This window comes from Lupinus angustifolius, chromosome LG13 (genome assembly GCF_001865875.1).
Source record: "Lupinus angustifolius cultivar Tanjil chromosome LG13, LupAngTanjil_v1.0, whole genome shotgun sequence".
Taxonomy (NCBI): domain Eukaryota; kingdom Viridiplantae; phylum Streptophyta; class Magnoliopsida; order Fabales; family Fabaceae; genus Lupinus; species Lupinus angustifolius.
The window spans coordinates 7,357,611-7,372,326 of NC_032021.1; the positions used below are offsets into that span (position 1 = coordinate 7,357,611).

The 14,716-nt window shown below is 39.1% G+C and overlaps 1 protein-coding gene across 3 annotated transcripts in view; it reads left to right on the forward strand.

The window, feature by feature from the left end:
• The window catches only part of LOC109325366 (BTB/POZ domain-containing protein At2g30600), a 14,561-nt gene continuing 6,402 nt past the window's right edge, over positions 6,558–14,716 (forward strand). Inside the window, exons 1-12 of one of the 3 annotated variants that reach the window (XM_019557688.1) lie at positions 6,558–7,472; positions 8,071–8,394; positions 8,938–9,165; positions 9,476–9,637; positions 10,054–10,266; positions 10,352–10,399; positions 10,505–10,563; positions 10,938–11,073; positions 11,185–11,265; positions 11,529–11,609; positions 11,906–11,974; positions 12,429–12,680. In XM_019557688.1, coding sequence (XP_019413233.1) covers positions 6,681–7,472; positions 8,071–8,394; positions 8,938–9,165; positions 9,476–9,637; positions 10,054–10,266; positions 10,352–10,399; positions 10,505–10,563; positions 10,938–11,073; positions 11,185–11,265; positions 11,529–11,609; positions 11,906–11,974; positions 12,429–12,647 — 2,412 coding nt within the window. In that variant the 5' untranslated portion in view covers positions 6,558–6,680 and the 3' untranslated portion in view covers positions 12,648–12,680. Of the gene's footprint in view, positions 7,473–8,070; positions 8,395–8,937; positions 9,166–9,475; positions 9,638–10,053; positions 10,267–10,351; positions 10,400–10,504; positions 10,564–10,937; positions 11,074–11,184; positions 11,266–11,528; positions 11,610–11,905; positions 11,975–12,428; positions 12,799–14,716 lie in introns of those variants that run through there. The other 2 variants (XM_019557687.1, XM_019557689.1) reach the window with 2 other exon arrangements.

A 14,716-nucleotide genomic window follows, 5' to 3' on the forward strand; every position in this document is an offset into this window, starting at 1 on the left:
CAACTTAACATACGGCGCAGAGGCCATGATCCCGGTCGAGATAGGAGAACCTACCTGGCGAACAATTCAATTCAACGAGGGCGATAACCAATCCCTCCTCATAAACAACCTCGATGAAGTGGAAGAAATCCGAGAAAAGGCTCGTCTCACAGAAGAAAACATCAAAAAGAAAACTGCGGCGAAATTCAACTCTTCGGTCATTCCCTGCCAATTTCCCGAAGGAACTCTGGTATTAAGGAGAGCAGACATAGGACGGGTGAAAGGCAAGCTAGGACCTAATTGGGAAGGACCTTACCGCGTCATCAGCAAGATCGGCAAAGGAGCATACAAGCTTCAAGATTTGGCAGGAAAAACAATCCCCAGAACTTGGAACGCAGCCAACCTCCGGATATTTTATGCCTAACCGACAACCCCATACGCGGTTGGTCGTTTCTTTTGTAATCTTTTCCACTTATATATGATCGAGATATTATACTCTGCAATTGTTTTGATGAATCATTTCCCAGCTTTGGTTTTTTACAATCACCGAAGAGGCCGGTCTTCACCCCTCTTGCCTGGTGCCACCTCACAACGGTTTTTTAATTTCACCCAAGGGGCTGGACCTCGCCCCCTTGCCTGGTGCAAACTCGGTGGTTTTTTACTTTAACTCAAGGGGCCGGTCCTCGCCCCCCTTGCCAAGGGACCATTTTGCACTTACGTTCGCCTGGCTGAAGGCGTTCAAATTCAGAACTAAATCCATCACATTCAAATTGTTCACAAACATATCATCCAGTGGTTATACAGAGTTTCATAAAGAATTTAATAAAGGAGATTAGCGCAAAGATTTTTCATTAAAAGAAACAAGTTACAAGGTGATTAAAAGGGAGCAAAATTACAAGGTACTTGAAAACAAAAAATTACAAAGTTCCCCCACCCTGACCAGGAAAAGACATCAAGACCGGCTCACCGTTGTCACCCCCACTAATAGGCGCCCATCTTCCACATAGGCCCCCAACTGCATCCAAGACCAGTCTTTGTCTGGAAAAGCCAGAGCTAATTGGAACTAGGCACTCTCCCAAGCATCCACAGCGGCTTCACCCACAGCTTTCTCCATCTGCTCTTTTTCAGCCTCAGCGGCCGCCTTCCCCTCCTCCAATGCTCGTACTCGAGTCTCCAAAGACGCATTCTCCTCCCCTAATGCCCGCACCTGCCCCAGAAGTCCGGCCTTTTCTCGCTCGGCATCCTCAGTACGGGTTTTCCAAGCTACGGCCTCCTCTTGTCGCCGACGAAGCGCTTCATCTTTGGCACGGACCGCCCCTCGGATTCCATCACCTGGGCGGTGAGTTTCAACTTGTCACTTTCCAAAAACCCCACGCGAGTGGATAGATCCGCCGCCTGGGCCTTGGCGACCTCGCCCAATCTGATCAACTCCGCCTTCTCGGCGGAATGAAGATCAACCACCTTCTGCTTCTCCGCCTCATGCTCACCCCGAAGTTTCGCCATCGCACCATCCGCCATCCGCGACTCCAGAACCCCGTCCACCTCCAAATACTTCTGGATAGAAGCAATAAGGATAGCACTTCCCTTCACATTCTGCAGCAGGACGGACAGGGGTAACTTGTCGAAGGTCTCCTTGGCATGGGCATTAAGGAGCGCCTGCTCAATCGCCCTGGGGACGCTAATAGGAGAAATACGGTCCTGACTCCCCCTAGCACCTTTCTTCCTGCTTGGCTCAGAGGAACGACCAACATCCTCTCCAGCTGTCTGCCCAGAAGAAGGGAGCGCCGATGTACCGGCTTCCTCCCCAGTCGATGCGAACGGAGGGTTTCCAGTAGGATCAGCAGGAAGAACCGTTTCAGTAGGAACAACATGGGGCGTCTCAGGAGCCCTTTAGACCAGCTCTTGATCCATCAAATTCTCATGCTGCCCCCCATTCTCTGAAGAGGGCGGCACATCTGTCTGACTGGGGGACCCCTCGGTAGGACAGGGAACGGAGGATGACGTTCTCTGACACTGAGAAGCAGCAGCGTCTTTTTTAACTAGGGCGGCGGTCCTTTTCAGAAGCAGGCTCTTCATCAGCTTCTCACTCATTTTGGCTTTTAGTTCGACTTCACGAAGAGGAAGAAAAACGTTAGTAACAGGATAAACAGATACATAAAGACAAAGCAATAAAAGAAGTCGAAATCCGGTCCACCCACCAACAAAGTCCACTAAAGCCCCGCCCCTGTCACGGTTCGCCGAGCAAGGAAGAATTCCCCCCTCATCGATCCAGTAAGTTATAAGTTGGGCAGTTTTCCCCTCTTCCGGAGATAAGTCTTCGGTCTCCACTAAAAAGCTCTTGGAAGGGCGTTGATGGATGTCCCCCTTCCAGGCAAAGGGAATCGCGGCTCGCCGGACTTCCTGAGACACCAGTCATTCCACGCCCGCCTGACGTTTACCTTGAAGTACCCGCCCTTCCATTTTTTCTCATTTGAAGAGAACGGCATGAATAGCCCCCGTTTTGGCCGAGATTGCAGACTCGTCCACCCGTGGCGCCCTTCCTTGTCTTCATCGGAATTGGTGCGGTGGCCGACCCGGAACATCCAAAAGAACAGCTTTAGAGTGCAAGGGATGCCCGCCGCCTGGCACATTATCTCGAACGCCCGAATGAACCCCCACGAGTTTGGGGTCAGTTGACTCGGTGCAATCTGCAGATGCACCAGAATTTGCATATCCCACTCCTCCAAGGGGAGACGAAGCCTCATACAGAAAGAATGTGTATTTGTCTTTTTTCTCCTCGGCGAAGTCATAGCACACCCTCTCCCCTGACCTAGGGGCGCTGGCCTCGAAACCATGAAAAGTCTCTTTGGCCACAGGTATGCTGAGGGGAGTCCCATATGGGAACGTGCTGGGAGTCCCGAGCACCTCTCTGTCCACCCACCAATAGCGGGAGTCCTCCCCGGCCAACTCCGCTAGAACGGATAGTTGAGGAGCCTTTGCCTTATATGTCATCATCGTCATGAACCTGCCATCACAAGAGTCATTAGACTCAGACCCAGACTCAGACTCAGACTTAGACTCGGAACTATCACTCAGATTGAACCCGTACTTGGCACACAGTGAGGCCAAATAATCATCGGCGCCCCTCCAGTGAAACCCTACACCTCCACCTCTGGGAGGAGGAGGGACGACGCTCAGCGGTTCAAGAACCTCCACCAATGCGTAAGACAAAGGCGACGATTTTTAGAAACACGGTGGAGGTCCAAGAAGGATGTCCACGTCGGAATCAGACTCGTAATCACAAATGAAAACCATGAAAAACGAGTGTTACCTAGGTTTTTTAAGAAGTTGAAGATAGGAAGAATCCAGAAGAAGATCGCGCTGGAAGCAAGAAGTCGCGGAAGGAATTCATGGATTTTTGAAAATACGTAAAAGAGAAAAAGTCACAAGACTCTCTATTTATAGAGGAACCTGGACCACGGGCCAAATAACCAGGCCCATCCATATCCTCATCAGGGCCGTAGAAAAACACTCAAGTGCAATCCAACGGAAACCCGAAAAACAAGGAAAATTCAGCGGAAACCAAAGGTCGTGCCACGTGCTGGCAGTTAAATGACCAGCGGTCACTCCCATGACACGACAAAGTTCGGCAGACATTAAGGGTCACAGTAGGTAATGATGAAACGTCACACTCTAGCTGATACATTACCCAAGGTCATTAGTGCCTACCACGTGGCGCGGGGAACCAAGGAGACACGTCACAAAATCTCAAGAAACACCTAACTGCTCAAGATAGATCAATACGCCCAGTTAGACAATCACCGGGTCGGGGAGCGTCTCTAACAGTCCTCGCCTGGCGCCCTGGCCAGCTCAATCAACGCCCTTTCAATCTCAGGTCGCCAAATCTCATACGGTCAGACCGCCCTGAAGAAGGTAGAGCCTCCCGACATGCTCGCCCAGCATCCTGGCAGACTGGGGGCAACTGTTCCTACCCGGCGAACCGAAGAGTCACATACTTGGTCGCCGAGGTGGATCCCGCACCCAAATCAAGCGAAGCTCGTGTAGAGTCTCCCAGCATGCTCGCCCAGCATCCTGGCAGACTGGGGGCAACTGTTCCTACCCGGCGAACCGAAGAGTCACATGCTTGGTCGCCGAGGTGGGCCTCGTGTGTTGGGACCACCAGAGTTGACCTAAGAGACAGCATGCACTCAGTACCTCACTAACCCACCTGTCAGCACGGCAGACAGGCTGCAGAACGGCTACCAAACCAACCACAGGCTAAAAGACAAGAGTGGCACAGTGTACGGTCCTGGCAGACCGCCTGACACGGGAAAAGTAACTCCCGACAATACATTTGGTCGGTCACACATCGCACCACCAGCCAAGAGCCCAAAGTCAACTCTCCCTTCTATAAATAGGGATCTCTACCAACAGGAAGTATCTTAACCTCTTTACTCTTTAGCATTACTCACTCTACTACTCTCTACCTTCATTATTCTCACATTTCCCATTCACTTAGTTCATACACTGACTTGATCGTCGGAGAACCTTTTCAGGTACCTCCACCGGCGGGTCCATCAGGTACCTCCATCGGCGGGTCTAACTCTCCTACTTCATCTTGCTACTTTGACGACTATCCTCTTCTCCCTCCTCAGCAGCTGATCAATCATTATCTGTACCTTTGTGTTCTAGGAAAGAACAGTATGGTTTTCACCGAGAGATTATAGTTTGATTATGTTAAACTCAATTAAACTTGAATAATCAAGGAAGTAAACTATACTTGTTATTTTGATGATAAATTCAACCTAATAACAATTAAAACTCTAACATAGTATATGTGATGGATAATAATTTCTCTAACTTGCTAAAATCTATAAGGAGCAATAACAAATAATGGCAGCAACTAAAATCATACAAGCCACACCAAATTTTTTAAAAGTGAAAAACCTTCTCAATGTGAGAAGTAAAAATCATATGCATAAGTTTGTCAATCAAACTCCATTATAATCAAAATAGGAATACAAGAGTGTCCTAAAATATAGCACAAATTGTGCTCAACAATAAGACATGTAACAAAGCAATAAGCTTGAAAACAAGAACAAAAGAGTAGCAGAAAAACTAGAAAAATAGCTACTGTAATAGCTTGTTTTCTACCACCTTTGTGTGACCTCTCACCGATCTTACCGTTCATTCACATAATGAAGTACCAGAAATTGTGAACCTTCTGTCCAAATTTTAGTCTAATCCAATTGTCAACGAAGACATAGTCATAAAGTCCCCACATATGTTATGAGTTTCTACGGTTTAAGTTCTCTTCTCTCACTTTTCTATTGTTTTATTTTGCCTAAACTGATTTTACACACTTTCTCATGTAACCCCTCTCCACTAGGTTAAGTGAGATGAGTAAACTTTGACTAATTAGGTCTTTTTTCACATACGAAAAGAGCTCAAACTCAATTATTATTGTATTGTTCATCATTCTTAACTAATCATCATTAATGATATATATAACTGGATATAAATTTATAACTTACAACTCATAAATATTACATTTTCTATCCTTAAACAATCCTCACATTTTATCCATAATGAATAAGAATCAAAATAGCGTTGGAACATAAACTGATAAACTTCACCACCGTCCAATAAAGAACGTGAGAGAAATGGACAAAAATAGAAGACTATTGATTAATGCGGTGCTGGCGTCACTGTAGATTTGGAATAAGCTAACCAACTGGCAGGTCTGGGTGGGTGCCTATATTATATAAATGCAATGACAATGAAAGATCCCGAACCCACCCTTCTTAGTAAAACCCATTAAATCATATCAATTCATACATGGAATGGAACTATGGTAAGTCTATAATCACATTACTTTATCATTTTCTTTTCACTAATTCAATCATATGATTAAATATTAATCATAACTTTCAAATGAATATGAATATCGGTGGTTTGGTGGATATAGTTTTTTCCCTTGCAGAATGATTTGCTCCCGAAATCATATCACAAACCAATAAAAATATGACATGTTTGATATTAATTTAAAAGATTAATTTTTTATTATTTTTCTATTTTTGCCTTAACATTATTTGTCATGAACATGATTTAAAATAATAGATCTTTGTATGAACCTGATCAATAAGCTGACGAGGATGGCCCCACACAAATCTCCAATCATGCGAAGATACGCACGACATGACAATTTAACCTCTTTCACATTTCCATCTTTTCTTTCATCATTTTCCGCTTTCCCTTACTAGGATCTTAGTCAGCATAGATATTTCTATTTTCCATTTAGATAAGGATGTGGCTTACGATTAATAACCTTTATTTCATGTCTACCAAGTTGCCTTAGATTTTTTTCAATTATTTATTATTTTTGTTACTATATGATGGGTAAGTCTCAACTTAACCGTGATATAGTTCCTTTAAAAGACGATATATTCCAATCTTGTCGGATAAGACTGTATACATTTATTATCTATGAGACCTCATCAGGTAGGAGTCTTTTATGGGACGAAGTTTATATATCTTGTGACAGTGATGTTATATGTGTCTCTATCTGTTTTTTCATTCACATAAATGATTGTGTTCCCAATTTGCTTACAACTCACACAAAAGTTTTGATCTCACACAAACACACATATATATATGATTGAAATATTGATTGGTGTTTTTGTTATAGGGTCTCACTCTCTCAGCTATAACAGTGAGGATCAATGACTATGATGGTGGAAAAGAAGGAGAAGCTTCTCACGGTGGCGCCATTTGAGTGTGCATGGAGGGAGGATTTGAAGTTCCGGGAGGCTGGCCGTGGCTGCGTGGCGTTCGAGGCTTTCGCCTGCAACGATGTGACATTGGTGTTCCGTGAGAATGTAGGGAGTAGAGGGTACCATTACAAAAGAGATAGCAGCCCTCATTACACAGTTATATTGGGGAGTCATAGGAACAAGAGGCTAAGAATTGAGGTAAATGGAAAAACTGTTGTTGATGTTGCAGGTGTTGGATTATGTTGTTCTTCAAAGTTTCAGAGTTATTGGATTAGTATCTATGATGGGTTGATTAGCATTGGTAATGGAAAGTACCCTTTTCAAGATGTGGTGTTTCAATGGATGGATTCTAATCCAATTTGTAATGTTCAGTATATTGGGCTTAGTAGTTGGGACAAACATGTTAGGTATAGAAATGTTAATGTTTTGTCATTGAAACATAGTCTATGGAGGAATATGGGTTTTGGTGATTATGATGTTGATGATGAAGATGAGGTTGATGCAGGGCATATGATGGATTATGATAAATGGGGGCTCAGGAATTTTCTGGAAAGTTGGGAGTTATCTGATATGTTATTCATTGTTGGTGTTGAAGAAAAACCTGTACCTGGTCATAAGGCAATTTTAACTGCATCTGGAAACTTCTTTATGTTCTCATCATCTTTTCTCATCAAACTGCCAAATTTTTCTTATGTGACTCTCCATGCATTGCTTCAGTATATCTACACTGGCTGGACCCAGGTAAGGGTTATTCTATTTTTGTTATTTCTGTATCTCTACTGTCATTTATGCTAACTTGGAAATTGATGCAATGGTTATCAAGAAGAAAAGTTTCTAATACTGTATTTTTGGTATAACCAAGATTATCCCTCACGGTCTGACTGTCTCTACAAATAAGTGTACTCACAGGAATCACCTTCTAATATTCAGTCCGCTTATGGATATTACTGTTTCCTTTCATTTTTACTGATCCTTTTCTTGTTTATATGAGACCAATCTAGTCATCTACTGTGGCAAGTTTGTAACTTTTGGCCCATTTGTTTAATTAATTATTTTGATAAAAATCACTTCTGTTGCACAGTTGTTTGGTTGGACTTTTATAAAAAAACAGAAGCTGCATAAAAAACTGAATATCAACTTTTTTTAAGAAGATATTTTTCATCTTCTAAAAAATAAGTATTGTGAAAATCAATTTTATAGAATCAGTTTTTATGCATAAACAAACAGACTGTCAAGCTGTTTGATTATCTTCTTTCTAGAGCGATTTTACTATGATCCTTAAATTATGTAGATATTTACATGCTCAAGGTAGTTGTGTTTTTGTCTTTGTATCATATAGGTTCCACATGATCAACTTGATTCTTTGAGGGATTTAAGCCGACAGTTTGAAGTGATGCCACTGTTGAAGCAATGTGAAGAGACTATGGAACGGTTTAAGAAAGATAAGAAGTTGTTTGATAGCAACAAGAATGTGGAATTAACATATCCATGCATCCGACCTCACTGTTCAATTTTGCCCTCGCTTCCTCTCAGCGTCGAGAGACTGAGGCAATTGAAACTAACTGGCCAGTATAGCGATGTAAACATTTATATTGAGAATTATGGACTTGTTGCACAAGCACATAGAATCATTCTCAGCTTATGGAGTATCCCCTTTGCCAAGGTGAGAAAATTTCACAATCTTTTATCTTGATCTACTTTTGTGGAGGAAGTATTAACTTAGATGAGTTTAGTTATATGAGAGTTCTGTTCAAAAGTGATGGACAGTATGTCAAAGAAAACTTTCAAAGGAAGTTTGCAAATGTTTTACATTCTAAGGTTGAAAGGACAAATAACAAATATTGTCTGAGGTTTAATGAGACAATTATCATCAACATGTTCTGTTATTAGTTTTGACACCATAGGCTGGGTCTTGATTCGATAATATGAAAACCTGTTAATTTAATCCTGTGAGTTGTGATTGATCAATTAACGCCTCAATTACCATTCTAAATAGCTTCATCATCCATCACCTTCACCTAAGTAATTGCAATTTAAGTTTTGCATATTGTACAGAAACAAGTATTTGCCATATTTTCTTTGTGCAACTGAAATTGCTTTATGCATGTAATATTTATGTAATGTTTAGTAATAATATGTTTTATGTGGTAGTTTTGTGTTTTTGTATTCCATAAACTATTAGTTAAAGATCTTGTTATATTGCCAGATGTTCACAAATGGAATGAGCGAAAGCATGTCCGCAGAGGTTACTTTAAGGGATGTGCCACCAGAAGCTTTCAAGGCTATGCTGGACTTTTTATACGATGGCGAATTGAATAACAAAATTATAGATTCTGGTGCTTTGTTGCTCCAACTCCTTTTATTAGCTGACCAATTTGGAGTGACTTTCCTTCACCAAGAATGCTGCAAAATGCTTTTAGAATGTATCTCAGAGGTAGTTTGGTAAACTTAATAGAAAGTTAGACTCGTTTATTCTGTGGATGCCACTTGAATTAACTGATCGGAGAGGAGAATAGCGGTTTCGGACTTCTGAAAACAAAAGAAGAGATTGATTTTAGAATGATCAATTCTAAGACATCGTTACTTCTCGTCTACATATTATATGCAGGGGTGAAGTTCTTCTATTGTGGAAGGTCATTCAACAGAGTTTTTCTATTATACACATTTAATGGAGGAGATTGCAGACAATTGCGGAAACTAATAGTATTGTAGCTTTTAAAGCTAACTATTGAACTTTGTTGCAGGACTCAGTATGTCCACTCCTCCAAGTGGTTTCTTCAATCTCATCATGTAGAGTTATTAAGGAAACACTACAGAGGAGAACTTCCATGAACTTTGACTATTGTATCAGTGCGTGTACTGACTTTGTTTTGTTAGATGAGACAATTTTCGTCAATATCATTAAGGTGTGTCTCTGCTCATGTTGCTCATTTTTTTTAATTTGATGGTAAATCCAAGGGTTGGTGTAACATAATATCTCCCAAGAGGCCTGCATGTAGATTGCAGTACAAATAATCAGATAAATTTTGCAAGTAGGAGGGAATAAAGAATAAGTGATTGAAGTTATACTTATATGGAATCACAGATATGCTATTGAAGTTAAAAACAGGATTTTAGTGAAGCATAGAGTTGTTCAACCTTAGAATTGTAGACTACTTTTGAAACACTAAATTTGTCAATGCCAAAAGCCAAAACTTAAAATCCTGTGGAGATTATTTTGATTATGATTTTCTTTACATAACAAATTGTCCATACAATAGGTCTTCGGTCAATGTTAGCACATCTGCCTGATAAATTCTCAATCTATATTTGGATTTTGCAGCATCCAGAATTGACAGTTACATCTGAGGAGAAGGTGCTTAATGCAATCCTAATGTATGGCATGAAAGCAAAAGAATTGGTTGGGTGGGAAGTGGTGAATGACATGATACAAAATTCAAGTCCTGAACTCCTTTTCGGCGAGAGGCTTCAGTTAGTTAATGACTTGTTACCATTTGTGCGGTTTCCACTACTACAAGATTCCTTACTTGAGAAGGTTTGTCGACCCTACATTTCGATGGGTTGTTTACAGAAATAGGATTGACTTATTATAACCATACCACTATAATTACTTTGTGCAGTTGCAAAGTAGCAACATTGGTCGGCATATTCCTGTTTTTCAAAATCTTGTAAGTTTCTGTCCCTTTCCAATTAAATCATTTTAGGTGATATGTGTGATGTGCTTTTGTAAATGTTGTCTTTGAGTAACATTTCTGTTATTTTATTTGTTATAGGTTAATGAGGCTCTCATTTCTGTTAAATGTGGACTGACAAGGCTTGAAAATGAAGAGAAGTAAGTTCTTCATCTTAGTCCATCTCCTACGCTTCTTCACTGGAGCATTAAGTCAAGAGCAGTATTTTACATTGCAGTTGCAGTCGCGATTGTGATCACAGTTGCGATTGCGGGTGTATCATAGTGTAACCATTAGTTGCTTGGTGTCCTAGGATTTTCATAAATTAGGAGTATTTAGCTACTAAGTTGTAGGGTTTGCCTTTTAAGGATTTGAACATGCTTTCAGGTATCAGTTTATATTTTTATTCATATTGAGTTATTTTCTCTGGTATCCCTATTATCACCCCAAACCTCTTCTCTTTTTCCCCTCTTTTATCTCCACTGTCGTGTCACATGTATACCGGGAGTTTAACTTATGTTGGCCTTCCTTGCAGTGTTAGATTCCAGCATAGACGGTCTAGTTACCGGGAGCTCCAGTACATTTGTGACGGGGATGACAACGGAGTCCTGTACTTCGCAGGCACATCCTATGGTAAACACTCGTCGTGGTTTAATCCTCTTTTGGCAGAGGTAATCATCTGTTTTATTGTTTCTCCCCTTCCTTTTTTAGAGTTTTTAATTCTAAGGTCTGATCAATGAACTATTTATACATGCTGTTCACTAACAAATTTTGTGTGGCAGAAAAAGACAATTACCATTACAGCTAGTAGTCCACATGGCAGATACACTGATCCCAAGGTTTTGGCCTCAAGAACTTACCAGGTATGTTAGTTTTGTTTCCATAATTGACCATTGAACTTTTAAATTTTACTTTCTTGGATAGTAAACCTCATTTGAAGAGGATGATTTTGGCTCAACGGTAAGGTTGTTGCTTAGTGAACATGAGGTCACATGTTCAATTCCTGGAAACAGTCTCTCCGCTTGTGAGGGTAAAACTGCATATATCTACCCCTTCAGACCCACTAAGTGAGAGTCTCGTGCACTAGGCCGTTGTTTTTAGTAAACTTCATTTGGCTATATCACAGGGGACATGTTTTGCTGGGCCTCGATTGGAAAACGGAAATATCAGTTCCTGGTGGATGGTTGATCTTGGGCAAGATCATCAGGTATACAATATGCTGATGTTTTGTTACAAGTATTTCGTAATAGTTCATTGGCATGATATTCATCATGCACTTAAGCAAGTAAAGTGTATATAATGTTAACAACAAAAGTCCTTCTCCAAAACCATCAAAATTACACATATGACAGCATAGTTAGGTTTTTCAATTTGAAGGTTTTACTACCAGCCTTAAACCTCATTTAAAGAAGTACTAAGTGGACCTCAAAATAAGTAGATCACATTACTCATTAAATGGAATCAACATTCTGATAAATAGAAATTGGACTTTTTTGGATGCAGCTTATGTGCAACTACTACACGCTGAGGCAGGATGGTTCCAAGGCCTTCCCTAGATGTTGGAATTTTCAGGTAAACAATCTTTGCTGTGGTGACAAGTCTTGTTTTCTTAGCTAGGACTAGTAGTTGTGTTTCTGTTCAATCAAGGTAAGAAAATAAGGAAACTTTCGTATATAAGTGCCAAAAAAGGGTCGATTTTGATTTCTAAAGTGAGATTGTCTATAATGTGAGCAAGAATGTATTTATTATCCTTAGTTCGTATAGTTGATTAAAATATATTTACACTTTATCATTTAGTTGATCTTAACTTGCTCATTTAAGATACGATTTCGCTTCAAAGATTCAAATTTTTAAAAGGGTAGCTAGCTTTAAATCTCCCACTGCCCATGCACCGAGTTTGTAGTAGGCAGTCTTACCTTGCTTTTGCACGAGTACTCGGATTCGGATTATGTTAACTAATTATGCTGTGGGTCTATAATCTATATAAGAGTTGTCTTCACTAATTATGGTGTGTGCAATTTTTAAGGGTTCATTGGAGGGGAAGAGCTGGACAAACTTGAGAGTGCATGAAAATGAATGGACAGTGTGCAAGCCTGCTCAGTTTGCATCATGGCCCATAACTGGTCCCAAAGCTTTGCTTCCATTTAGGTATTTCAGGGTTGTTCTCACTGCACCTACTACTGATGCTACCAATCCTTGGAACTTCAGCATTTGTTACTTGGAATTATATGGCTTCTTTCTCTAGAATGTTTTTGGTTTGGTACTTGTGTTGATATGCATGTCCATACCATATTGTGAAAATCCTTTCATAATTAGTCTAGCTTGGTCATGTACATTATGGTTTTCTTACTGAATAAATCATTTGAATAATTTTATGGATAAAGGTTTTAAGATTACATGCTGTTTTTAGTTGACAAGGATGGAATAAGGCATCAATGTGCTAGCACTTGTGCACATGTATTACTATCTCTCACTCTAAGTATCTTTAAAAGAAAACATTAAAATTATCTAATAATCAATTTGTTTTCAAATATGAACCAAGCACACCCTCTTTTTTTTCTGGATAACTAAGGGTATCTGCTCTCTCACCTTATGGGTAAAGAACTAATCCATTTTGGGTTACGTAGTTGCACCTCCCAACAAGTGTGGCTCATAAGAATGGAATCATTGACATTTTTGTCTATCTGGGGATCTAATGAAATCTTATATCACTAAATCAATGTCTTGCTCATATCGATCACACTCTCTAGCTAGAAGCATGAATGTAATCTGTGTTAGCATCTACAAGCATGAATGTAATCTGTGTTAGCATCTCCTTCCAATAACCACCCTGATTTTGACATTTTGTATCATAACTTTTTCTTTGTTACCCTGATAGTGTCCACAATTTGCCACCAAAGCCCTCCTCTTATTAATCTCCATATTAGATAAAGCCATACTTCCCAGCAAGTCAATGGAATTGATTTCTGAAAGGTCTTTGAATTCCACACCTTCAGTCTTATGAGTTTCTCTTTTATGACAAAGTAGAAAAATCCTCATGTTGAAACCAAATAATATTTACTTGGAAAGTTGGAATGGATTTGGGCCAAATCCATTTATCAACTAATAACATGCATTTCCCAAATCATTGATCAAGCAATTTCCCTAACATATTTAGGCATTGATTAATTTCCTTTAATGTTAATGTTAACATAAAGTATAAACTCGAGTAACGAATGCAAGTAGCACATTTCTGATATTGATACTTGTTGAGAGGGAAATCACACATCCAAAATTGATTAGTTCTATATTCATAGGATTAGAGAATCCTCTTTTTTATACCATAGAAAAAAATCTCATAAATATCTACTACATCAACCCTTGGTTTTATTATTTTTGAAAACTGTAAAGGTCATAGATGTACATATTTTTCTATTTCAATGACAGCTCCAAATGATTTATGCATAAGGTCAACAGATTAACATCCAGGTAGCTACAATATAAAAAGGAAAGCACAATATTTATCTTTAGATGATGTACTGGTCTTATGTTTAAAAATGCATAGCAAGTTTTTCTATTATTTGACAGCATTAAACAAAGAAATATGAAGTGTAAGATTTTTCATGCTCATCCTTATGGAATCCTCGTTTGAAATAAAGAATTTCTTAAACTACAGCTAAAATTAATAAAATACAACCAAGTAGGAGTATATTTCAATTGGGTGGATTTAGAAATGACAAAAATACTTGTAGCAGCGGATACTCATGAAAAAAACCACAACGATTACCTAAAATATAATTTATATGTACCGGATATCAACTCTGTAAAAAAATATATATTCATATATTTATTTTCAATTAAATATTCTATATATTATATTTTTTATTTATTGAATTTTAATGAGAAATTTATCATATACATCATGTAATAACTATTTTTCATATATATTAGTTATTTCAAAATATAAGTATATAATTAAACTTAAAAATATATTTGTTACCCAATTATCACATAGTTATAATTCACATAGTTATGAAGAAGACTATGAAGAATATTCACATAAAGATTATCAATAAAATATTAACAACATATTACAAATTAAATTTTAATTAAAAAATTAATATTAAATTATAAGAGAAAAATGTATGCATTAAGACTCTAAGATTTTTTTACCTTGTCATGGTACAATTAACTATTCATTTTCAATTATCATTGACTTTTAAATAAAAGTAATTTAAATTGACAGTAGATGATGCATTGACTGTGTATAAATATTTATATTATCAATGTATAGATATTACACTCAAGTGATAATAACAAAAAAAAAAATATATA